General features: G+C 43.6%; 1 protein-coding gene across 6 annotated transcripts in view; it reads right to left on the bottom strand.

Annotated features, from left to right (window-relative positions):
- Nucleotides 1-25660, bottom strand: part of Mast4 (microtubule associated serine/threonine kinase family member 4) — a 539799-nt gene that overhangs the window by 7758 nt on the left and 506381 nt on the right. For 5 of the 6 annotated variants that reach the window (XM_013518433.1, XM_013518435.1, XM_013518434.1 and 2 more), the window contains 9 exons: nt 24200-24301; nt 18508-18630; nt 18195-18307; nt 16319-16446; nt 15720-15955; nt 11532-11732; nt 9303-9532; nt 8650-8772; nt 893-1029 (listed from right to left, as the gene is read on the bottom strand). In XM_013518433.1, the coding sequence (XP_013373887.1) occupies nt 893-1029; nt 8650-8772; nt 9303-9532; nt 11532-11732; nt 15720-15955; nt 16319-16446; nt 18195-18307; nt 18508-18630; nt 24200-24301 (1393 nt within the window). The remainder of the gene's footprint in view (nt 1-892; nt 1030-8649; nt 8773-9302; nt 9533-11531; nt 11733-15719; nt 15956-16318; nt 16447-18194; nt 18308-18507; nt 18631-24199; nt 24302-25660) is intronic. The other variant, XM_013518437.1, reaches the window with a different exon arrangement.

The following is a 25660-nucleotide window of genomic DNA, read 5'->3' on the forward strand; positions in this document are numbered from 1 at the left end:
CTTTTTTTTAAAATTTATTTCTTTGTCTTTTCATCTGTGTATTGCTCAGTAATGTTCCAACACTGCCATCTCTTCAATTTTTCTAGCTCTGGAAATTATCTGTTGATTTCCTACCATGGAGAATGAGAATAAAGCTCTTGCACAATCCCCATCCACCGAAGACCAAATATACGGTCCCATTTCTATTCCATTCAATACAACTAAATCAAAAACTTTGGTTGCAAAAATGAGCTATGTGATATACTGATCAGTTTAAAAACTGATTCATTTCTGATCTGCTTAGTTTCCTACACTTTTACGAGAAGCCCTCTCACTGAGGTGAGCCATGAAGCCCCCGAGTGAAGCGTAGGACAGGCGGCACCAGGAGCGCACGCACACCCTGGCCCGAAGCACAAAGGACACTCATCAGTGTCTCTGGCTGCCACCGTGCGTTCCCTCATTATACTCAGTCTGTCACACAGGCCCTTGTATATGCAGGCTCATTTGGGAAGCTTTAAAGACGCAGTGATTTTGGAATACCTGGCGTTTTAAAACGCAACTGTTTCTAGATAATGTAGAGGACATTGTAAATGTAGATTTAGTGTCAAATTGCCTGACGGTCCGGTTGCCCCATGAAATAAAGTCTAGAGGCTCAGAAAACAGCGAAGCGTTTCTTGTGGTGTTCACCCATGACACAGCACTGAGAAGCATCCCACAGTGGAAATACACACCTCCTTTCACTGTGAGAAACAATGCTACAATGAATACGGCTTTTAAGGTATAATATGTGAATGAGAGGATAAAATTCCTCACAGAGTAACAGATCTTTCTCATATTTAGGTAAACATTTAAGGACTAACGTCTTGCCAATGTTGCCGAATAATAAACTTAAAGAGAAGACCAATTGACTGACCTCTCTAAACTTTCCTTTTTCTTAGACTTCTTGCTCCGTCTCACCATACGGCTCTTATAGCTGTTTCTCCTGGCTGGTCCTGTTTTGATTGATGTGTTTTCAAACGGGGTGGTGGTGATTGACACCTTATTTCCGCTCTATAAAAAAGATGAAGTGATATTAAAGGGAAATGCTGTGATGAAGGAAGATCAGAGATAAGAGATTCAGAGACAAATAAAGTAGGTAGGGTCATTCATAGACTGGGGCTTTCTATTTCTAAATAACCCATCAGTGAGGTCCTGACAATTCAAATGGAGCAGAAAGCAAAGTAGGGAATCTTTTTCAGAGGGTAGGCACTGGAATCCAACCCTGCACACTAACTCAACTCCTCTCTCTGTGACCTTGGCGGGCTGCTAGCCTGCCCAAGGCCTCTGCTAAGTCATATATATTGCACTAGCTAATGGTATAATACTACCTATTTCCACAGTGGTGGCACACCTAAGGCACATGTGCCACAGCTGGCTGGCTGTTATCACTGAGAGCTCTATAAGGTTCACCATCACTGTCCTAGGGCTGATCCAAGGAGTAAAGGAGAAAGAATTTGTGAAGCTTTTAGCACCGACCATAACACATGGAAAGGGCTCTATAAATAAGATATCCTCATCCATATGTATTAAATATAAATGTGCCCAGTGGCCGTCTGCTCTTGGTTGATACATTTTTCTTTTTCTCCCCCCTTCTTTCCATGTTTTCGTTTGACCTAGAAATCACAGAGCAACAGAACTGAATGAAAGCTTTATTTTTAATTATTATAAAAGGTTCATGTTCTATTACCATTAAACCTGTTAGCGTGCAGAGTTGGAAAATGTGTGGCAGCCACCTGGAACCCTCTCTTTAGCCAGGTCACGCACAGTGAGGTCATTCCTGGTGCCTTTCTGGGTGCTATCACTGAATCTTGGGATAAGGGCTTGCGGGGTAGAGCCTGGGGATGGAGTTGAGCTTGGAGGCAGCAGGCAGCCAAGGGCTGCAGGGGCAGGTGGGCAGCCATGACCTTTTACTGAGTTTCCTAATACCCAGGGGAGAAACATGTCCTTTAGAGTCAGAGATGGCTCTGAGTACCTTGAAAAACAGCAACAAGCAAAAAAGCCTTTTTAAAGTTCTGTGCCTGGGAGATGCCCAGCAGTTCGGCTTTAAGTGGTACCAAGTGATGAGACGTGTAGTGTGTTAGCAACAGGGGACTGAAAACAGAGGGATCAACTATTTTAATGACCCCATTTGCAAAGTATTTCATGCTATTATAGCAGAAAAAATGTGTAAAGAATAAATAACAAAATCATTAAGAAGCCTATCACCCAGGTACCACTGGTAATAATGTATTTCCTGCTGACTTCCCTCCACCCCTATGCTGGGGCTGGAACTCAAGGCCTCAAACACACTAGGCAGTAGGGGCTGGGGATTTAGCTCAGCGGCACAGCACCTGCCTGGCAAGCGTGAGGTCATGAGTTCGATTCCCGGTACCGGAAAAAAAAAAAAACCAACCAAACAAACAAAAAACCACACTAGGCAAGTGCTCTGTCACTGAGCTGTGTGCCCAGTCCCTGTTGATTGTTCCTGGGCTTCCATAAATGCACTGCATACAGACATACTCTGTGGACAACTTTAACCTTACTATATAGTCTTCTGTTTCCCACTTCATATTATGTAATTCTGAAAAACTCTGAGTCATCATTACTCTTTAAGAACACACTTTTTATTGGCTGCATAATACATTCTATCACTTGGGTGAATTGAAATTCATTTAACACTTTCTCACTGCTATTCTCTATTTTTCAATTTTTATGAGTTGATGTCCTCTTGTTTTAGTTTGTATTTCTTTGGAGAATCATTTGTTCATGCCTTTACCTCCAGTGTAGAACTTAAGAGTCTTAGGATTTTGTTAATGGCTTTATAGTTCTTTATACATTTAACCACATAATCTTATATCTAATGTTCTATTTGTAGAAGATATTTTAGGGAAATGGGATTTGGACTTCAATAAGTGATGTTTTTCCCCTTCATTCTGAAAGGATAAAGTATGTATTCTTTACACAAATGCCAAATTTTAAAAGTAAGGTTTTATGTGATAATAGAGATCGGCATTCTATATTCTTTAAATGGAAAGTCTTAATATTGATGAAGTATGTAAGCTCTACCAGAGAAGGGTTTTTAGACTGGGTCCTCCCCTCACAAACTGAGCAAGCCTACAATTGAAGTATAATTTCCCCATGATGAAGGAAAAGGGCCACAAACACAGCCGGAGTTCACTGGCTTCTTCCCCACATCCCTGCACAGACCCACATGGGCCACACACAGCCCATACATAAGCATCGCCGAAGCTGCTGTAGCACTGGGGTTGCTTGAGCCTGAACCGAGTTCTCCTCATTTCGATGAAATTCAGCACAGACGTTGGTATGTTTATCTCAAAGAGGGGAAAACTTCCACCTGATATGTTGAAACGCATAATTTGAGTTTTAAAACATTTTCATATATATTCTCTTTATTTTCATGACCAAATCATGACAATTGTTCCACAGTCCCACGAGGTGGGAAGAGACTGGTATCCTTGTGTGACAGGTAAAGATAACAGACTGCAGGAACTTGGGATTCTTGTTTCCCAGGGGCAAAGAGCCCATGGGAAAAGCCTATGTCTGACTCTTCTGTCCCCCGCCCCCCATGCTCCTCCTTCCCAGCTGCACTCTGAATGGGCAGGGTGTGCCCTGGTTCCCTGTACCTCTCTTGTGCCTGGCATGGTGCATGCTTGGGTTCAACGCCAGTAGTTGTGAGCAAACCAGGCACTTGATGGATGTGTATGGCAAGGTCGAAGGAGGTATAAACATGCACTTATATAAAGTAAATAGAATACAAATCCTGAACATTTCCCCTTAGAAAACAGTGAGGAGCAGAGCTTGCAAAAACAGAGCATGTCACTAGGCTCTGTAAAAATGTCCCCTTCCCAATAAAAACCAGACTGTTTTCTCTTCGTTTCTTCATGTCTCTTTCAGAGGATAACTCATTTATCTCGTGCACATTCACCAAGGGTAACTTCTCTAAGTGATAATACATTAAGGATGCAGAATGCCAATGTTAAATTGGAAGCATTCATCGAAAAAGGCTAAATGATTGAAAAAAATAATAGGTGCCATTTGTGAAGTCTGCCACCTGGCGGATCCATTCAGCCACAGCAAGTGCTACCTGAATCGGCACAGTGCTGCTTCGTTTACCAAGTCAGCTCATCCCCAACTAGTTTCTCTAGATGAATGAATGACCTCTCAGAGAATTCTGTGGCACTTGTTCAAAAATGCAACAGAAACATAGCTAGCAGATTGTTAAGTGTTCAATTAAGTCACGTTTACTTCAAACTCGTTTTTGTGATTAGTACACAGTGGGAGGGAAATTAAGCTGGCTGAACTGAACACAACAGCAGAAGTCAGGCTGCCCGTTTCTTCTCTCAGTCTGGCTCTGTTAGCTTATCGGTTGGCCGTGGGTAGCTCACTGAGTTCCACCCTTTTTCTCTTCCTTTCCCTGAAAAGCACAGCTGGGGATGGGCTGTTCCGCATCCCTGCTCCTTGCCCTGACTCACACCCCTCCCCCGCAGCCTATGTGACACTTATCCTTCCATGAGCCAGGGGTCCAACCTGCTGGGTCACTGTGGACCTCACCATACTGTCTCTTACTCTGGCCTTTGCACACCTCTTTGTGTTGCCTAGATGACCCTGTGGCCCCTTGTCTATACCCTGGGAGTCTCCATCCATTTTTCAAATCCCTGAACCAATAACTCCCAATTGTCTGATGCTTTCCTGAGTGTCCTGGTGAAAAGTCATCTCTCCAGAACTTGTGCCATGTCTACAATCTGTGCTTTATGCTTAGCATTTTGATTAAGGCCTGGCATTGCCGCGTTTCCCCCGTGGATACTACAAACTATGCGGTATCGGCACAGACTCCATGTATGGAGCAGTATGCTGTAGTACTGAAAAGCACAGTCTCCTGAGCTTCTTCACCCGGCTGCCAATCATCATCTGCTCCTTCCTAGCAGGCGAGTTTGGCTGCTCTATTAACTTCTCTCTGCTCTGGTTTTTTCTTCTGTGAAACAAGGACATTTATATTTATAGCATCTCCCTCATGGGGTAACTGTGAGGACTGTATGAGTTTATTTGTGTAAAACACAACAGAGCTTGGCAGGCACCACGTGTCCTCACTCCATTAGCTATTGTTCTCGTGTGTCATTTTAGTGTGGCCCTTGTAGCACTTCATAGAAATCTCTGCATATATTAGGGGCTGAACAGATCTGTGAGGATGGGAAAGATGCTACTTGGCAGTCTCCATGTCAGATTCTAGAAGCTCCCCAGAGTTGATGGAAAGGAAATTTCTGAAGCACAAGCTGGAGCCGTTTTAGGGGCTTTGCTTATGCACTGGGGATTTAAAATAATGCCACACTAAAAATCAACCTCGCTGAGTTGAAAGATTCTTGGATTACAGAAGTTGAGCCTGGCAGGTTATCCCATGATCAGGGGATTGGACCGGGTCAGTGTGGTGCTGTAGGGGGTGAAGAATGATTTCAGTCTATTTACAAAGTGGTTCACTGCTTGCAGCAGGATTTGCATTGCCCCTGGGGAGTAGAGGTAGAAGCCACGTTAGTCAATAACTCCATAGGTTGAGATGCTAAGTGATTTTGGGTGGGTTTCCCTAGACATGGAAGCCGGAGCTTCCATAGCAGGTTCCCTTTGAAATTGAAGGGAAAATGAGACCAAATATGCAGCTATGACACAGAAACGCTTACTGTGTTCATAATCTAAAAGATAAACATTATACATGTATTTCAAAATGCACACACATGGCCCACCTTTTTCTAAGAGTGCCATGAGACTTTGTTAAAAACACTGGGAAACAGCTATCAAGAATACTAAAGTAGAGCTACCCGCCTCATGTTCAACTAGTGGCGACATCTAGTAGTCCACTGTTGGTACTAGTCAGTCATTTAATTCTCTTGGCTACAGAATCACTGGTTAAATTTGGAAGAAAGCTGCGTGATTACACAGTTCGCTGGGAAGATAATTAAATCCCTTGTATCCTCTTTGTTTCATCACACTAGTTTCTCCTCTCAAGTGCTTCCTTTATGAACCAGAGGCAGGAGCCCCTGCATGGATGTGTTGCAGAGCATGCTATGGCCTCTCAGGGTGCCAATGTGCTCCACCCCATTATGCTGAAGCAGTGCCAGTGCCACACAGTGAGCGACTGGATAAGGTGGCTGTACACAGGGCTATCTTGATTCTGCTAAGAGACCTTGCCAGAAACCTTTAGGGGAAATATACATTCAAATTTCAGAGTAGCCAGCAGAGAGGTTTTAAACTATGGAATCATATTGAAGTACAAAACAAATCATGCAAGCGATCCATTATGTTTCAGCAAAATAAATGTGTATGTGCCTCTCTCTATGTATAAACACATCTAATTCAGTTTATGTTTTCTTTTGATTTCATGAGGAGATGTGTGATGTAAAGATATGCTGTAACAAGAGCTACTGTGCACATAACCCAATGCTAGTATGAAGGATGTAGAAGGCAAGGCATCTACCACCATTGAAAATCTCTTAACCTTCTTAAAATCAGTGATGGTGAGCTTTAGAGAAAATCCAGTAGGATGAAAGACAAGAGGAACCCACCTACAAAATGCAGACCCATTCTATAAAGTCAAGAGTCAAGGATGTTCCTAGATTAGGCCACAGGGCATCATGGACACAGGAGACTCCTCTGTTTGCCCTCCTGGGTGGCCCTTCCCTACGAATCAGAAAAGCTTAGAGACAAAGGAAGAAACCAACTTCCCTGGGCCCTCTGGTGAGCCTGTGATGCTACAGCCTATAGCAGAGGTGTAGGTTCACTTGCAGGCTTCTGCTACCACACTGAGTGGTCTGTGCTACAAGACATGTATAAGGACCCAGTAAAAGTAGTCATGTGGCCTTGTCCTCCATGGTACCTTTCAGACAGCAATCAAAGAAGACCACCATAGTTCAGTTTAATTCTACAAACTTATTGAGCCACAAGTTTCCATGGGCTTTGAGCCCAAGACCAAAGTCTCATTAATGGTGTGAGTTAATCAACAGTAATTACTTCCTGTCTACTGCCTTACACTAGACAGTAGGATAGAGACACTACCACCAGTAGTGGACCTAAGCCATACTCCAAATCTTTTGAGGAAGTGTGAGCTGGGAGAAAGACACACAGGGAAGGCAAAGAATCATTTAATTCCATTTGGTTTTGAAAAGTTTGAGCACCCACTTCCTTGCAATGCACCTCTTCACTCACAGAATGTTCTCTCCAAGAGTAGGACAGTCCTCCCTCTGCTAGAGCCCAGCTAGTGAAGCTATGATTTCTTTTCTCATGTACATCTCAAATGCCAGAGTCCATCAGTTAAGGTTTGTGTCTGGATGTCCCCCAAAAGCCTCAAATAGTCATGGGGGCAGTGTGGGCTTTTCAGAGGAGGCTGAATCTAGAGTTTGTGATTAATTCATGGTTCAATGCTGGGATTAAGGGTGTGTGACTGCTGGATTAGTCCACTGACTGGATTGGCACCACCCTAATCCCAGAAACCTGTTTAAGATAAAAGGGGCAGAAAGTGGCTTGTTTCTCTCCTCTCCTGTTGCTTTTGCTGTCTTCTGCTGCCATGAACAGTTGCTTCTCTGCCATGTGCCACCCTGCCTTGGAGCCAGCTGATTATGGACTGAAACCTCTACAAACGCTAAGCTAAAAACACCTTTCCCCTCTTAGCTTGTGGGTGTTGCATATTTTATCTCAGCAACTTGAAAAGTAACTAAGACATCAGCCCTTAATTCCTGTGTTACCAATTTCTACAATGACTGTGAAGTCAGTCTGAATGACATTAACGAAGCTCACATCTCTGGGAAGGTCATGCTTGACAGAGACTGAACACAGTGTTCAAGAAGCAAGAGGTCATTTGTAAATGTGAGGATTTATAAAGTAATCCTACAAATAGGGATTACATTTCTCACCCACCTTTTCCTGAGAAAATTTAAACTCAAACTGCAACTCATCAGTTAGATCTATGACTATATTCTAGAGTCAGTGGGTATCAAAGAAAATAGTTCCACAGAACTGTCTGAAAGATTGGTGTTCACGCTCTGTCTTCATTCACGCTTCACGCGTTCTGTGACCTCACTCTGTACCTTCACTCAGTTGACCACTCACACCAAAATTTACTCCCATGTCAATTAATTTATAGATTTGTATGGGGAGAGAGGGAAGACTTATAATTTCCAGAACATTTTTATCTACTACTTTTTATCGTTTATAGCATGTGTGTACATATTTACAATTCTATCTGTCAAAGAAATGCCAACTCTCAGACTGAACCTTTAGTTTTGACCTCAAAATACAACGTTGTCTGCTACTACAGGAGAATAAACCTGTCCTGAAGAAAATCACCTTTAGGACAGGTGATGTCTAAACAGATTCTACCAGGCGAAGTAGATAAAAAGAACTATTACTATATAAAATTTATAATGCAAAGCAAAATTAGGAGTGTGCAGATAAATGGACATTCTTTTACAACATAAAACCAGGGAATTCATGGCAGTTTTGTTTTGACATTAAACTTTAGGTTACTGAATACCTTATCAGTAATGAGACTGACTACATAGGCAGGCCATACAGAAACTGATCTCTTGGCACAAATTCCTTTGCGCTACCCGCCTCCTCTTTGTGACTACGACATAAAGCAGAAAATACCTTTAGCAGGAGCTCTATGACTTCCGTGTGGACGAGTCCATGCACTGGCTCTCCGTTGATGTGTGTGATCAGATCCCCAGCCTTTAGTCCTGCTTGGTACGCTGGACTTCCTTCTTCTACATTCTAGAGTCCAAGGGGGGAGCATATATTTTTATACAAGTGACAACTCTTAACTCATACAGTTTCTTCTGGTAGGACATTCTGAGCCAATCTGGAAATAATCCTAGGCTCCTCATGAAGAAAATAAAAAAGGCATCATTCCTACTCCTATTCTTCCTCTAAACAGAATAATTCCTGTGTTTCTTTAAAATGTTCCATGTGAAATGAGAATATAATTTTTTATAACAAAGCCAGGAAAATAATGAAAGAGAATGAAGTGTGGGAATAGCGTAGTCTTTGACTATCTGTCTACCATTTTGGTATGTAAGAGTAGACAATCAAATAGAGCAATGAGACAGAACTGGGAGAAATGATTAGTTTTTGCTGAATCTAATGCCACCACAGAGATGAAGGGAGGGAGCACTAAGAGGAAAATGAGAGTGGCCCCAAAAGGCAGTTTAACATGAAAGAAGTTTGCTCTTAACTATGCTTCAGCCAACTCCTCCATTCTGGCTGACAATGAGGACAAGTGGGCATGAGATGGCTGGACTTACCCAAACGATGTGGTGCACGGTATAGATGTCACTGTCCCCCACATACACCCGGATGGCGCGGATGGTGAAGCCGTAGTTCTTCCCTGAACTGTGGATCACAATGGGCTGATGGGGACTGGCAGAGGCTGCGGAGGAATCTCGGCTAGGAGAAGAATCTCTTGAAGAAGAGGGGTCCGAGGACAGGGAGTGGGGAGACATTGGGCTTCCCAGGGGAGAAACAGCAAACATATCTGTAACAGAGAAGCCAACTGTCAAGGCTGATCCTGGTCCCACAAACGTCCACACAGCCCTCACCACAGGAGCCCTGCCAGGGTCAGGGCGCATAGTCACAGAACAAACCCATTTGTTTCCAATGCAAAATAAAGAAGAAGTAATGCAAAAACTATGCAAAAAAGGTATAGATTTAAAAACTGAAGGCTGTCAAGAAAATGTCAGAAGTGCTTCTATTACAACTAATTTGTCATGAATATTACAAAGTCCACTACACTAATTAAAAGACAAACAGATTAGCTCCTTTCTGGCTCTGATATTTTTATCCAATTAAATAAAGGAATTACTGTGTAAGTGCATGTATGTAAAGCATGTCTTGATGTGCAGAAGACAGTATGTACTACTGTGAAAGATTCTGGACCCCAAGTCTTACACTAACTCAACTTAACATGGTCTTTTCCAAGCACATGGCCAAGAAAGCAATGGGGAATTTACCGGATGCTTTTTTGCAGTTGTTGAACTTGCATTAAAAAATTTTAATGCAGACAACATGAACGTGGTAACATCTCCATAAGAGAATGACTCATTATCACGGTTATAACCGATGGTCTTTATATATTACCTGCAGATCTAATGTTTCTAGAATAAAGCAGGTGAGATTGAGAAAATTTAAGAGCAACTCAGTTCATATTCCAAGAAATCAATTCTACTGTTTTATAAGCAATGTTCTCAACGTTTGTGTCCCCCGAAATATTGTATGTTGAAACCTAACCCCCAAGGTGATGGTATTGAGAGGTGGGACCCTTGGGAGGAAGTTAGTTAGCTTCTTATAAATCGGGTGAGTGTCCTTTCAAATGAGACCCGAGGGAGCCTGCTTACCCTGTCCCCCCATCTGTGAGGAAATATCAGTTTCCATCATGAGAAACCAACCCTCAATAGACACCAACTCTGTTGGTGTTCTCATTTTGGGCATCAGCCTCCAGAGCCATGAACAATAAATTCTATTGTTTATAAATTACCCAGTCCTAGGATATTTTATTACAGCAGCCCAAGCAAAGGGAGATACAAACACACCTCTAGTTTGTAGTTCATGTGACTGTTCCATCTATGTGAATCTTAACTGGTCCTGTGGCATTGTCTGTGTGCATGTGTGTGTTTGAGAAAAGGCAAAATAATCTACAGAGCATGGTGAGTTTTAATTGTGAGCTTAGTGGGCCACAGAGTACTTAGTATTACGGGAGACTCCATGGGGTATGGTGAGCCCCACTGTGGCCACTCTACCCAAGTTCTGAGTCTTATATGGTGCAAAGAAGAGCAAAGCTAAACATGTCATTATCCTTGTGCTCTTCTCTGTGACCTCATGGGGCAGGCTGCTATTCTCTAGTCAAAAGGCCAGGTGGAGAAAGGCCAGCTGGAGGGCAGGGCACCTCATAGCATGCCAGGCAGAGGACAGAGCAGGTACACATCAAAGTGAAAAAGCCAGGACCCCAGTCCTCAGCCTCGTGATAGTATTCTTGATCTCCCCACAGTTTATAGCTTCCCTACTTCTCCGAAGCATGGGCAGTCTCTCCTGTTTGTTCTCAATGTCTAGAAATGAAAAACTTACAATTTCTGTGTCTACCTCCTCATGAATGAGATAAGAAAAACTATATGTGGTTTTCCAACACAGATGCTATAAACAGCTCTGGAAAGCATATAAAGGATACATAGGCTAGAGAAAAAAAATTATTCCAGTGAAGAAAATTTATCATTTAAAGGATAGGAGAAAAAAACAACAAAAGAAATGAGGGTTTGTGGACAGGAAGCCTCTCTCCTTCCTTGGCGCAGAAAGGGAGATGAACTGGGCCACGCATGCTCTTTGGGAGGCCCCGAGGTTCTGCGCAGACGCTCTGGAGAGTGTCCGGCGGCACCCGACCGCTTCAAGAAATCCTGCATCTCAGTCAGCATTCCACAGGGGGGCGGGCCGTGGGGACTACATGCACAATTCACACAAGGTCATGCGAGTTGACGTCTCTCTACCTCCTGGGATCATGAGGGACAGAGCACTGGCAGAAAGGGACTTTGTGACTTTCCCCGAGATTTTCTTTTTTTCTGTGCTTTCTAATCGCTGCCGGGCCATGTGAGATGCGGGGTCACTGGATGGCTTGGAGGAATTATCTGCACTGTCCACACACTCGCTTCGTCCATTTATCTGATCCAAGTGCTCTGAAAAACTGCCAACTGTACAAAGAAGAAGGGATAAACACATTCAGGAAAATGTAGGAGAGCAGAGGTGGACACAGGAAGAGAGAAGGAAGATGGTCACATGCTGGGAAATGCACTCCCACATGACTCTTAAATCCATATGGTGTTAGGTCAACGTGGACAACACACGACCAGCTGGAGAAAGGTATGCAGAGGGGGAAGAGATGGAAGTGGTATCCATTCGGGCTTCGTCCTCCTTGTACACAGGTTGCTAACTTCAGCCAATGAGTCCGTTGAATTACAGGAATAAATTAGTTTCTATCATCTGTCCTTGAGAACCCATAGAGACAACCCTCCTTCCTGCCCCTGTACCATGGAAGGCCTTGCTGTGAACCTAGTCTTGCTTACGAACACCATGACCACACTCTTCATACTGTGACTCTAAGGCAGTGGTGGCGAACCTGCGGCACGTGTGCCACCGCCGGCTGTTTGTTCTATCAGTGAAAGCTCTAAGAGGTTCGCCCTCACTGCTCCACAGTGATCATCAGTGCTACCAATACCTTAGATACAGGGCCATCGTTTTACCACTGTGAAGCTCTATGGCTCTGTCACCTCCTACCACATTCCCAGGCGCACTTCATCTAGGGCCAGGTGGGTAACTTGCACACGTGCGCCAAGCACCAAGAGCATCTCCCCTGACCTCTGTCACTGTGGATGTCTCCTTTGCTCTAAGCTCCTGCAAATTTCAAAGGACAAGATACAGTACATCTCTCAGCTCATTTCATCTTCCTGGCTTTACATCTAGACAGTGTGTCAAAAGCTGATCTTCCTGGAGGTCATCTTCCATTCCCTCTAAAACACATGTTCTTTATTTTTTATTTTATTGACCCTTACTATAAGCTGGAGCTATTTTTAAGTTAAGACATTTGGGCTTCCTTCAAGAGGTGCTGAATGTAAATGAGGGCACAGAAACGGGGATAACAGAGGCCCAGGTGGAGAAGCTCCCAGGCAGAGAGCCACGCTTAGCTCCTGAGCTAAGCAGCGGGGCTGCCTGTTTGGGTTTCTTTTTATTCCCCAGGTTATCAGTTTTCTATTTTCTTCTGCTTCTTTAAAAACCACTGATAACACATTTCTGTCAACCAGAAGAAGCCATTCTCATCTCACAGGTTATATGTTTACAAGATAGAAATAATTTCTAAATTCTATCTAATAAGCCTCCTGTGCTTAAGAATCATTGACACATCATTATCATGCTAAGGCCCACAATTCACATGCAGTATGTAACACTATTAGAAAGGATTCTCTGAAAGAGCAGCCAGCATATTTGAAAGTACTGACTGTATTCTTTGCCTGGGGAGGTGTGGCAGGACTAACATTTTGCTTCACTGATACACACCCCTTCACTAGGCAGCTCTCATCTGGCCCTGGCTTATGGCGGTGGCACAGACATCACAGCTCTGATTAAAGCTGAGTGACCTCTGGGGCTTGGAAGGCTGGTGTGGGCCGGCATAGACCAGGGTCATCCACTGCGCTATATACCCAAGAAAAGGTTCGCGGGCTTCCAGGTACTGTGATACTCATTTGGCTACTGGATAGAGACAATCTTAAGGCAAATAATCATCTTTCTACCCCTATATGCTAAGCACATTTTCATTTAGCAATGTATCCTATCCCATTTCCTTAAAAAAATCAGCTGCTCAAGGCTTTGATCAAGACTGCATCAAAAATATCATCTCACAAAACTTCAGCACCCCTCTGGGGGAGTTACACACTTCCTCGCTCTTTCTAGTTAGACTAAGATGGGCTCACTGGCGAGTATAAATGAAAAGCTGAATCTCTTCACAGCAAGTAACTGCTGGGTACATCTGACACATCATCTACTATTTCAAGAATTTTTAGGGGTTCGAGTATAGTAGAACCAGGTATAAAGTTGTACTTTTCTAAGTGTTGGTGTGGATCCGCAGACTTCTCTCATCCCTCTGTCTTGCCTCTGCCGGCTCACTGCCAGCACGGCATACCAGGGTGTGTTGCTTCTCTGCCAATGATGGGTAATGTCACCTTAATGTTTTCTAAATGTCAAGGGTTCCTTCTTCTTGATGGTGGAGCAATATAAAAATCAACAAATTTAATTTTACTACAGTCACGCTTTTCAGGTTCCCTAATTACCCTTGGCTATAAGCAAATAAGCTCATCTCTATTCTGTACAGCCCCCAAGATCTTTGATGATTTTTAGTGTATGTATGGGCGGGGGAGAGAGAGAGAAAGAAAGAAAGGTGGTTTGAGTCTATTAATCAAAATGCATGGCAGGACCCAGGCAGATTTTTTTTAATTATGAAAGTAATCAATCAGGTGTTTAGGCATTTCACCCCCTACCTTTCTGATACTCAGTAGGCTGAAGATATTAAGAGTACATTTTCAGTGGAAGTGAGTGTATTCTATTCAGGGCAAGACAGCTAAGAACTAGGCAGAGATCTTTGTGACCAGGAATATAGAACAGCAAGATGTACACTGACTTGAGTACTCAGATGAGCTAACCTGGGCAGGAACCTCAGATTAAGACATTGCTTCTACACTACCACCACATTGCTGTTCTCTTGCTACATAGTTAGAATACATGACATTCCCTACCCAATGGGGAAGCAGAACTGAGGCAGAAACAGAGAAGAGAAAATGCAGCATTATTTTTCACCATAATCAACGATAAGCATATCTGCTGCTGTCCCAAACATTTTAGTGAGGATGAAGTCCACCTGGTAAAATTTAATTTTTTCATGATGCTTTAAGAAAAACCACACTCTTCAGTTAGTTTATAAATATTGGTGAAAAATCTTGGAATCATTATGGTTATCAATATAGCATAGTGAATGACTTCATGAAAGCATTTTTATAATAATCCTATGCCATATACATGTTTTATTATTTGAAATAGCAGAAATGTATACTGCTCCATAGAAGGTATGCTGTGCAGAATGTTTCTATAAACCAAATGATATTTAAAAGCAACTCATAGGCTTATTCCAAAGAAGTACAAGCTAGATCATCTAAAGTAGATACTTCTGATTTTTTGTTTGTTTTGAGAGAGGGTCTTGCTATACGGTTTAGGCTGGCTTCAAACTCAGAGCGATCCTTTTGAATGCTGGGATTACAGGCATGTGCCACCACACCTGGCTGCCTCCTTTAAGGCCAGCAAGGTAGAGGTAAAACAGGAAGCACTTTAATCACCTGGGAAGACACTATTTCTATCATCAGGAAGGTTACTTCACAAGAAGGTAACATGACAAAGGTGCTGTCAGAAAATGCCCAAGTCCTGACCTGCCTCTCCCGTAGGTGGCGATGCCTCAGGGTCCCCTACTCCAGTGACCCACGGACTGGGAAGGGCCTTTGGCCTGCAGAAGTTACTCCACATGCTCGTGAGATACCAGCTGAAACTTGCTGGTGTTTCTGACTCCCTTTCCCTCCTCCACCCTTGGTGCATGGGAGAGCGGTGTTTGTGAGCCTCGAAGCACAGTCTCACTCTGCTCAGTGTGAGTCCAGTGTGCAGGGTTGTTTTGTACAGCAGTGACTCCATAACCCCTTCAAATAAATCACCATCCAGTTTAGTGCTAGAGGGGAAGCTTCCTTTCTACTGTCCCTTATAGGTGAGTTAAGACATTTGTAAGGATCACTTTGATGATCTGACTGTTTGATATTGTCCCTTGCTCTGAACTGAGTCACATGCAGCTCCCCAAGATAAGAGCTGCATCAGCAGACCTCCCTTGGCAGCTTTTGGGTGCCACTGAAGGCCTCACTGAAGCTGGCTGGGGACGAGAAGGCTGCCCCAAGGTCAGAGTTGGCTGTACAGCATAGCACTGAGGGAGGGGTCTGAGAGCTGAGCTGAGTTCCCAGGAGCTCATCCCTTAATCCCAAGAGGTGGGGCATGGAGCATAAAACACCCATCCTGGCTGGCTGGCCAGGCTAGCTCCGGTCTCAGAGCCACTTATCAGCACGGCAGATGAGGGTGGCCAGTGCGTCCCAGGGCCTTACCTGACAGGGTGGAGCTGCTGATGGTGCTGGCTGGGGTGGTGACCTCGGGCTCTTCCTGAGCACACTCTTCGGGAGGAAGGGGTGGCTTTTCAGGCTCTTCATGGGGCTCGCCAGGACAGGGCACTGCTTCACTGTGTTCTCCCTCCGCTGAGATAGCCAGCTTGGGAAGTAGCCCAGAACCAAGTTTATGCCTATTGCTTTCAGTATCGGAAGAGTTGGACGTCGATAACTGTTGCCTTGATTGAAAACAAAAACAAAGTCATGAGTACACACTAGCAACCGGTGTCAGTGGCAAATTTTGGAAGAAACCGGGTAAAGATAGGACTTGGATAAATCCAACCAAAATACGTCTAGCGCGATGGTTCTTAAGGTGTGGTACCCAGATTGGTGGCATCAGTGTGACCAGGAGACTTACTCCAAAGGCGCATCCTCAGGACTCATCTCAGAGTCACAGGACCAGACCCTGGGGGCGCTCACAGGGGCCTGTGTTTTCACAGCCCTCCTCCCGGCCTCCCAGGGTTCTGATGCTCCCTACAGCTTAAAACCCTCTGCCCTTGTAGCTGCCATTTGTGAAAACCCTGTAAAAGCACTGCACGTACACTTCAGAATATTCTGAACTCCAGCTTAACGTTTCCGTGGATGGCAAAGTTGTGCTTTTGGCTTTGTTTCCAGAGTCATCTTTCTCTTCTCCTGAATTCTGAGTTATTCGATCTATACTGCTGAAAACCTGCAAGGCAAATAACCAGTGCTTATTAATATCTTCTAGGAAGAGCCTGTCAGGAAAACACAAAAAACAAAACACTAAGTCTTAGGAGCAAAAATGAGAGCACAACTAAAATTGGAACTGGGACCACATATTCCAAAAATACTTGCAATGGTGTTTACTTACATCCATAGATAAAAGCTCACTGTGTGTGTGTGTGTGCATGTGTGTGTGTGTTTAGAGTGGGAGTTCTCTCCCCATATCTCATGGATTTTGTATCTGCAAACAAAAATCCATACATGCATTGGGGTTTTTAGGCCTTGAGATCAATCCACATCTTAGATTACTTTTTAAGCATTAAGTCAATCATCGAAAGAAACTAACAGAGAAAAAAGGGTGTAATGGCCACTACTTGGGGGTAGGAGGGGTAGGAAGGGAAAAAATGAATTGAAATTGAGTGCAAAGAGGAGAATACATCATCCGTTTCTAGAATTAAGCAGAGGCAGGAAAGTCCACGGGGAGACGGCAGGGCTGCAGAACCAGACACACTTGTTTGGCATACAAATTACCCACACAGTCAGGCAGCTTCCTGTGTCGGTGCTGAGATTCCTGAAGAGGTTCAGAGCTCAAGCAAAACCCAAAGTCTCAGCCCACTTCTGAATCTCCGTCATCTCATAGCAAAGACAGGAGGTAAAGCAGGGTGCTGAGAGCCCAGTGTGGGGAGAAACCCCTCTGTCCTACTCAGCTGCTTGCTGCTCTTGCAGGAACAGCCCCCGCCCCCAGCTTCTACAGTCTACTGGGATTCAGCAGGAAAGATCAGGTTAAAGAACAGGAGCCAGGAAAAATGTAAGAAGGAAACAGTAGCACCCATTTATTGTTAGCACAGCTTTGGACAGAATTCCTGCCACCCTCTGCAGGAGATCTCTACTGCTCTGTCATTCCTCTAAACAGAGAGGGTAGTACTGGCCAATTTCCAAATACATTCTAGGTAATTGCCTACAAAAAGCTACAGAACATTTTAGCATCACGGAGTGTTATAGAAAAGCTAAACAATAATCATGCAAAAATGCCATGGCAACAGGAAATATATAGCAAGGAAAAGAGGCAAACAGGAGGTAGGGTGCCCTCTAGGTTCATTTCTGCTTTTTCCTAGGGCCCTACCTTGTCTCAAAACCATCTACTTTCTTTTCTGGGTGATGGTGGTTGTTTGTTTAACCTTACCACTATCAGTAACACACAGCATATGTATCAATTTTATTATCTTCCACCATTTCCAAAGTTCTAGCTTGGCCCCCCACTGCTTTTACAATATAAATTATAATTTCTATTACTGGCCACAAGAGTCTGTTTGCACAGTCAGCAGTCCCCACAGTCAGCTCTGCTTATGTTAAGGAACAAGCCTTCTCCGTGGCTTGTTCTCAGCCTGATGCCCGGGAGAGGGGTCGGCACACGGGAAGCTCACTTTCTCCACTGTAAGACTGGAAAATGGGGAGGGGCTGCGCAGGCTGGCTCTCAGACAGAGTGCGTGCAGGTAAGGTTCTCATGTGAGCAACCACCATAAAGAGATGGCTATGCATGTACCTTAGATCGCAGAAAGAAGTCAAGATGATGGAATCATTTTTCCTAAACGAAAAGGAATTTGAAGCACAAGAAAACTCAAGCCACACAAAAGGTGGTGGTTTTACAACCCAGTCCAGCTGCTGAGGATACCATGCCTGGCCAGAGGGGGACTGTCCCAAACCCTCAGTATGTCTGTGCTCCATTCCACTTACTTTGGAAAACCTGTGTGAACATGAGGAAAACTGCCTTATTTCCACATTAAAGTCTTCATCATTTGTGTCATCTTCTTCCTCAGTTTCCATGTGATGATACTTCTCTGACCGAGCTGCAGAGAAATGTTTAAGAATGGTCACAATTACTCAGAAGATCACCTTTTACTTTAGGTATTTTTTATTACAAGTTCTTGCATCAGAGCAACATTCTGTTTAAGAACTTGTAGGGAAGGAGACTGGAAGCCTCAGAAGTTGAGATGATATTTTACAAAGTAAAGGCCAAACAATGTCTTATGTCAGATAATGCACATACTATCAAAATAACTTGTGTCATCCTCGGATTCCAGTTGGGGAATAAATTCTGCCTTCTGTCTCAGCAAACTGTTCCAGTCTAGCGAACGGAAGAAGCGATGCTGTTTGACTTCAAAGGCACCACCTGCAAGGGGAGAGGGAGACAGAGAGCAAAGTGGTGAACCAACCTCCGAGCAGAGAAAACATCAGAGCTTAAGGACAACTGAAGAAAGTCATCAGCAGAGGAATGAAGACATCATCGTGGGAGCCATACATTTGCATTCTACAACCAAAACTGGAAAAAAAATTTCCCCTAATTTATCAGCAGGAGATCTGATTTTGCTAGCGGCAGTTGCTATGGCACAGTTTTTCTCTGTTAATTTTTCCATGACTTCCTCCATTTTTCAAAGGTTAATGATGCGGCCACTTAAAATCACATTATGCTGAACCTGGGGACACGGGCACATGTTAGCCCACAGCAGACTCACTCATTACAAACCCAGAAAAATTCTAACAAGGTGCAAAATATGTTCGCCACAAAATTTCCTCTGGAGGTCAGGTTAATAATGATGAATTTTTCCTAAATACTATGTAATGGTTACCATTCAATTTTATTGGATTGCTCATTAACATATGTAGAAATCAGGTTCTGTGGATTAGAATCTTGAGGCAGGAACTGACAAACCTGTTTGCTAGATTTATAATGTATCCAATAACAATCAATCACAGTTCCTGAGTTTTGGGCTTCTTTTTGCCAAGTCAGCATGGTAGCCCAATTATACAAGATGTTTTAAATTCAGTTCATGAGTTTTAAAGCATGATTTTTTGTTTGTTTTGTTTTGTTTTCCGGTACTGGGAATGGAACTCATGACCCCACACTTGCCAGGCAGGCGCTGTGCCGCTGAGCTAAATCCCCAGCCCCTTCAAAGAGTGATTTTGAAGTGCAGGCTTCATCCAAAATATTAACACTATACCCCACGTGAAGACAAAAAGGTACACGTCATATAAAATCATAGCAGGAGAACTGGGCTCTGGCCCTGCCATGAGCACACACTAGTGATAGACAAATAACAAAGAACTGATCCTGAAAAAACAGGAGGAGAGATTTCTCAAAAGAATATTTGGGTCTAATCAGCCTCTCTACCAGATCTCCTCCAGCTGTAATGTAAATGGTTCTTTCCTGCAGCTGTCATCCATGCCTCTCATCCTGTCCTTTGTGGAGTACAAGGGGAATAGAGCGGCAAATGCAAGCTAGCTGGGAAATGGGCTGTGGGTCCCGGTTGCAAGAAGGATGGATCCATTCCTTGTGATTCAAAAGTGTGGTTCAGTTTCACCTCTAGCTATGGAGTCAGCCAGGGAAAAGTGGTGTTCTGAAAACAATGGAATGCAGGGAGAAGAACAAAGCCAGGGAAATCACTGAGCAGAGGGCAGAATGGTTTCTTTCCAAAGCCTTGGGTTAGAATCCTTACTGAGGACTCTCTGCAGGTGTTTTCCATGTTTCTTGTAAAACACTGAGGACACAGCAAGATCAGCTGATTTCTGGGCCAACTTAAGGCCAAGTATTGCGATAGATGCTCTAGGTGTCTTTTTCCTTTAATAACCCCACAAAGTAGGCATTGTCAACTCCATTTTTAGGAAATGAAGGGAGCTAATAAAAAGTAGTAAAGCACACTGGCCCAAGATTCCCCCATAGGACAAGGAAGAGAAGAGCTAAACCTAGGTCTGCCTAAAAATACCCAGGCCCAACCTCAGTGCTACAGTCCCGCTCCCATACCAGGAGGAGCATGCTTTGGTTTCCTCCTATCCCATCATCTCTCCCGCATCAGTTCGAAATGGAGTCACAACTGCCAGTTCACATGACTGTCACAGCACCTCTGCATCTCCTCCTCCAGACAACCATGCATCCTGGCTCTCAGCTGCCCCAAATCAGTGCCTTCCAATACAGATGACAGTGTCATTTTCCTCTAGTGCTCTTTTACTCTGAGAAGCAGGATACAAAAGCTAAGCAGGCTTACACATTTCCCCGTCCAACCCCCTGACCATGCTGACTACAATGGAATCCGCAGAATTAGGCCTGACTACAATGGGGTCCGCAAAATTAGTCTGCAGAATTTGTCAGAGTGGCCCATGACAAAGACCTCTCGACTCCTTGACTGGCCATGCTGCCACTGCACCAGAAGGACCGGCATTCCGGCTGCTGCTCGTGGGGCCTTGTTGGTAGTGACACAGCTCTGACGTTCTGCACTGCTCAATTCTGTCCAGAGAAGCAGTTTCTCTGGGGCTGAGGGCTCACACAGCCCCGGCAGACCACACCCACTGCCCTTCCTTTTCTCCCGTTCCCTTCTGAGACCTAAGCTGATGAGAACTTCTGCTTCCTCTGTGGTCAAAAACAAATATGTTCCCCCAAGGAGTCACAGTCCACTGAGGATCTAGCTCATGTATCTCATCCTTTGGCCCTTGTGCCCACTGAGAAAAAGCTGGCTGTCAGTGGATTCTGTTTCATATGTACTTGAGAGAGGGGGAAAAAGCATGAAAGGGATAAATTGGGGGAAAATGACCTCTGGATCAAACTGTTGGTAAAAGTGCAGGTGACAGCATTATGAGCTAAATGTAGATCACTTAGGTAATTATATCTCTTTGTAAGAATTCACCGGGAAGGAGAAGCTAATTATTTCTTGAAAAGAGAAACTAATTATTTCTTGAGCTGCTCCTATGCACTGGGTCCATGTACTAGATATCTTCATGATCACTTATGCATTTACTGCTCCCAATAATCCATGCCCATTGCCACAGACTGGAAAACTGAGACCAAGGGCTAGAGACCTTGCACTTGGTGCACTGGTACGATCCACATCTGCACCTCTGAAATCCAGCATTCCAGGTTGCCGCTCAACTCTCTGTAAGTTGGAGGGTATTGTTCAAGTAGAGCAAGGGTCCCAAACTGCAAGTTATGTTTTGGCACGAATGTTCTCCCTTGCGTTTTCTCTGCTTTCATGGAAATTTCTTAAACATCCATTATGTTCTTCACACCCTTTTCCTCAGCCTCTCTTGTCTCTTGGGCAAATGTGCATTTGCACATTTTCACGGTGCATTATTTTGCCCGCTAAATATGCATTAAACACAAAATGCTGTCAGCGGAAGCAGGATGGCAGGGCTGCAGGATCCTCATTCTCATTCTCCAGACCCTACAGGGACCTGTCATGGAGGACCTGCCTGTTTGGCAATCACTTCACAAAACTCAGAGCTTGGGAAGGGTCTTTTAAATGTCTCTTTTGGACTTCTGCTAGGAGAGGTATTCCTTGAGCTGTCAAATTCTGAAAAGACACAGTAGCAGTCAACAGGAAAATGTGCTGAGAAATGACCTGCAGCACATGACACACAAACATGGGGGCACTGACCATATCATGGCCATGTCCTGCTAAGTGAAACCTACTCAGGGATCCAAGCATTCTTGGAGGAGGGAAACGGGCAGGATTTAAAAGGAAAAAAAATCTCTCTAAACTGACACTTAAGACACTGAAGGGCTCAGGACTTTTGGGTTTCCCTTAGAAAAGGTGTGCCCTGGCCAGTGATATAGCTCAGTGGCACAGCACCTGCCTGGCAAGTATGAGGTCCTGAGTTTGATTCCTGGTATCAGAGGAGGGGAGAGGAGGGGAAGGGAAGGGAGGGCAGAGGAGGGGAGGGGAGGGGAAGGGAGGAGAGGAGAGGAGAGAAGAGGAGAGGAGAGGAGAGGAGAGGTGTCCATTCCAATATCTTTTTAATCAGATCTCTGGGTCCATTGAGCAGGACATCTAGGTATTCGTAGGATCACAGGGCAATCTTAAAATGTCCATGCTTCTCATATGTGGCTCAAGTGAGTAAGAATCACTCTGTAAAACTCTGCCCCATACACAGTCTGGCCACCAGTTCTCTGACAGCTGCTCATCTTTCTTGAACCAGAAAGCAAATCTGATTGCAGGCCACAGAGGGTGGGAAATAACAAGTTTGCTCATTACTTCAGACAAGTGGAAAAGCAAATAGGGTGGGAAGTTGGAGGAAACCAAAAATAATTGGCTGAAGGAGTTCAGCAGGCTCAAAGACAGGGGTACCATCACCACGCTATGTCTCATATGTCCAAAAGGAAAGCATGGGGTTTGACATGCGAAAATTCATAGTGGCACCAGCAGCGGCACACTCACTCTAGGAGCCGCACCTGGATGACCTCTTTGTATCCTCACAATGACCTGAAGGTGCTGGTACTAAACTCTCCTTTGCACACATGAAGAAATGAGGAATGGGAAGGAGAGTAACCTACCCATGCCCACAGCATCCAGATTTAAACTTAGGAATCCAACTCTAGACTTTGTGCCTTTAGCACTGACTTACAATGGCTTCCGAAGTCAAAGCACTGAAAAATGCACATGGAATCTAGTAAGAGGCTCAGCTCACAAAGTTTCCCAGCTAAGCTCTGATATTAAACCTTCTTAGATTCTTTAGTCCAGCATCTACAAAATTTTTGTATAACAGACCAAGCAGCAAATATTTTAGTCTTTGTGGACCACATGATTTGTCATGATTATCCAACACTGCTGCTATGAAAACAGCCATGGATAATGTGTTAAATGAAAAGGTATTGTGTTTCAATAAAACTTTATTTACAAAAACAGGCACTGGGCTCCTTTGGCCCACAGGCAGCTGTAGTTCACTGGCCCCTGCTCTAACACAGCAGTGACAGAGAATGTTTTAGAACTTTAGTAGCAAACAGATCACTATGGCACATGTGCCACAGGTTTGGCACCACTGCATGGTCAAACTCCAACATTCCATATGTAAGCAAGAATAAATCCCTCTAACAGGAATCTGTGGGATAAGGTGGATTGTGATATAAATGTTTGAAACTGTTGCAAATGATTTTTTTCTTGAAAAAAATAGAGATTACTTCATTAGTCTTTTTTGATATTTCTATTAAAATAGAGTAGCATCAAACAACCTAGCAAGCCAACAAATTTCACCGATGAGAATTATGGATATTGACTAGATTGTATGCATTCATATTTAATAAGGCCTCCTTTAGACACTTGTATATATTCATGCAGACTGGGACTTGGTACTGGAATCTCTCAGGTTTATCTAATCAGACTGCAAGGAAGAAAACCTAAAACTGCTAGCAGAACAGTCAGGAAAAATAATCAGCAAGAAACAAATCTACTATCTCCTTTTTCTTGAAAAGCAATGGTTTTGAATCCTCTTTCTTGTGTCTTAGTGCTGATAGCCATGATAGGACAGCATGGTTCAACCCCAGGCCCTCATTTCCAGTAATTAATTCGAGTACTGATAACCCATTTCAAAGCCGAAGGATAGCAGCCTGCTGGGTCAAATCCTCATGGAAACATATACTAAAAACAAAACCAAAAATTGTTCCACATATCTAATTCTGTTTCAAATTATTTAAGATGCATGTTTTTCAGGAAAGTTGCATGTGCCTTTTATTTATTGAAATGAATTAAGAATTTGTGCTCTCCAAAACACAAAAATATAACAACCTTCAGAAGTGGCTGCACTGCTCTGAAAAGGCAAACAAAATCCTAAATAATACTGTTATAATATGCTGTAGTCATGTCCTACATCAACTAACAGATGTTACCTATACAAAAGCAAAACACAAAAGTCTCAGATTGCTCCATGAAGACATTATTTCTTGCATACTGGCAAAATCAAAACACATGTGCTCTAACCTGTTCCCAGCCTCTCCAGGGGATTCTGCCTGAGAAGCAAGGTAATCAGATCCTGGGCATCCGGGGGTGGAGCCTCATCCTTTTCAGGCCAGTTGATTTCATCTGGAAGGAAGAAAAGTCCTTTATAATTTTCCCAAAGAGGAGTCCATGTCCACAGCACAGACATTACCTAGGCGTTTGTTAAAAGTGCAGAGTTTAAGGCTCCTAAAATCTAATGAACCAGAATCTGTATTTGAAGATCTGCAGCTGACTCGTATGCATAATTGAGTTTCAGCAGCATTATTGTACAAGACATGAACAGCACAGGTTCCTGCAGGTTAGGGGCAGAATATTTCCACAAGCAATGTCACTCATCTGCATTTGGGGTTCACAGTTCTTTGCTAGAATTGGCTCCTAACAAGTTGCCTCTTCTGGTTATTAAGAGGACTTAATATGACAGGAACTCTAAACACCTGGGTTTCAGGCCCACTCGTGGTGATCATGTCAGAGTAAGATTTTCTCTTACTATCCTTAACTGAGAATTTGGCCATGACCACAGAATTCTTCAGCTCCAAGAGGTAAAAAGTTATTAAAACAAAATATTTCTAAGAGACAAAGGAGAACCCAAAATGCCAAGACTGAAGAATAAGAAGAGAAATACCCCAAGTGATCATAGTAACGGGAGTATTTAAAATCTGTCATAAATATCAGGATATGTTCTCACTCTAAAGGAGTTTGCCTGAAGATAGGTGTGTGTGCTTGCGTGTATGGAAATGCAATAAAAACATGAGTTATTTCTGTATGTGGCTGCCTCAAGCTTTCTCGGCTGCCGTTTAAATCTGATTTGGAAAATAAAACATGAATATGCAACTGAGCCGTAAGGCATCGAGAACAAAGCCAGCATTTGCTGCTTGTGTTAATTAAACAGTTGATTCCCCTTGCCATTCAGGCCTTGGTATGTCAGAAAATAGCCTAGTTATAAATCCATAAACAGCTCAGATATTGTATACAGGGGTTATACACTGCAGGCAATTCACAAATCTACTTTGTTAAAGTTTACAAATATGCCTGGCATGCAAAGTCAGTGTTAGAAAATAATGCTGTGATTAAGAGGTTCCTCGTATGCAAAATGAACTTTTCCATATTTCCACTGCTGGCCTGTGTTAGCACAGTCCGGAACAGACCAGAAGTGGCTGATGGAGCTGTCACTGATGCCTAACAAACTTTCAGGAAGAGAGGCCTCTTTGATCTATGCCTCAGGGAAATTTACAAAATCAGCAGGTAGGGTAGTGGTAGATCCTATTTAATTATCATTTAGCTTTGCCACAAGCTGCATAACAATAGTCAGGGTCAGCTTACAGGGCAAGATCTAAAGGTTATTGAATTTTAAATGAAAGATGAACAGCTGTTACAGAAATAACATTACACCATAACAACTACCAATGAAATCATTAACAATCTGTGGATTCAATTTTGCTTCCT

This window comes from Chinchilla lanigera, unplaced genomic scaffold (assembly GCF_000276665.1).
Source record: "Chinchilla lanigera isolate Chin_1 unplaced genomic scaffold, ChiLan1.0 scaffold00045, whole genome shotgun sequence".
NCBI classification, from domain to species: domain Eukaryota; kingdom Metazoa; phylum Chordata; class Mammalia; order Rodentia; family Chinchillidae; genus Chinchilla; species Chinchilla lanigera.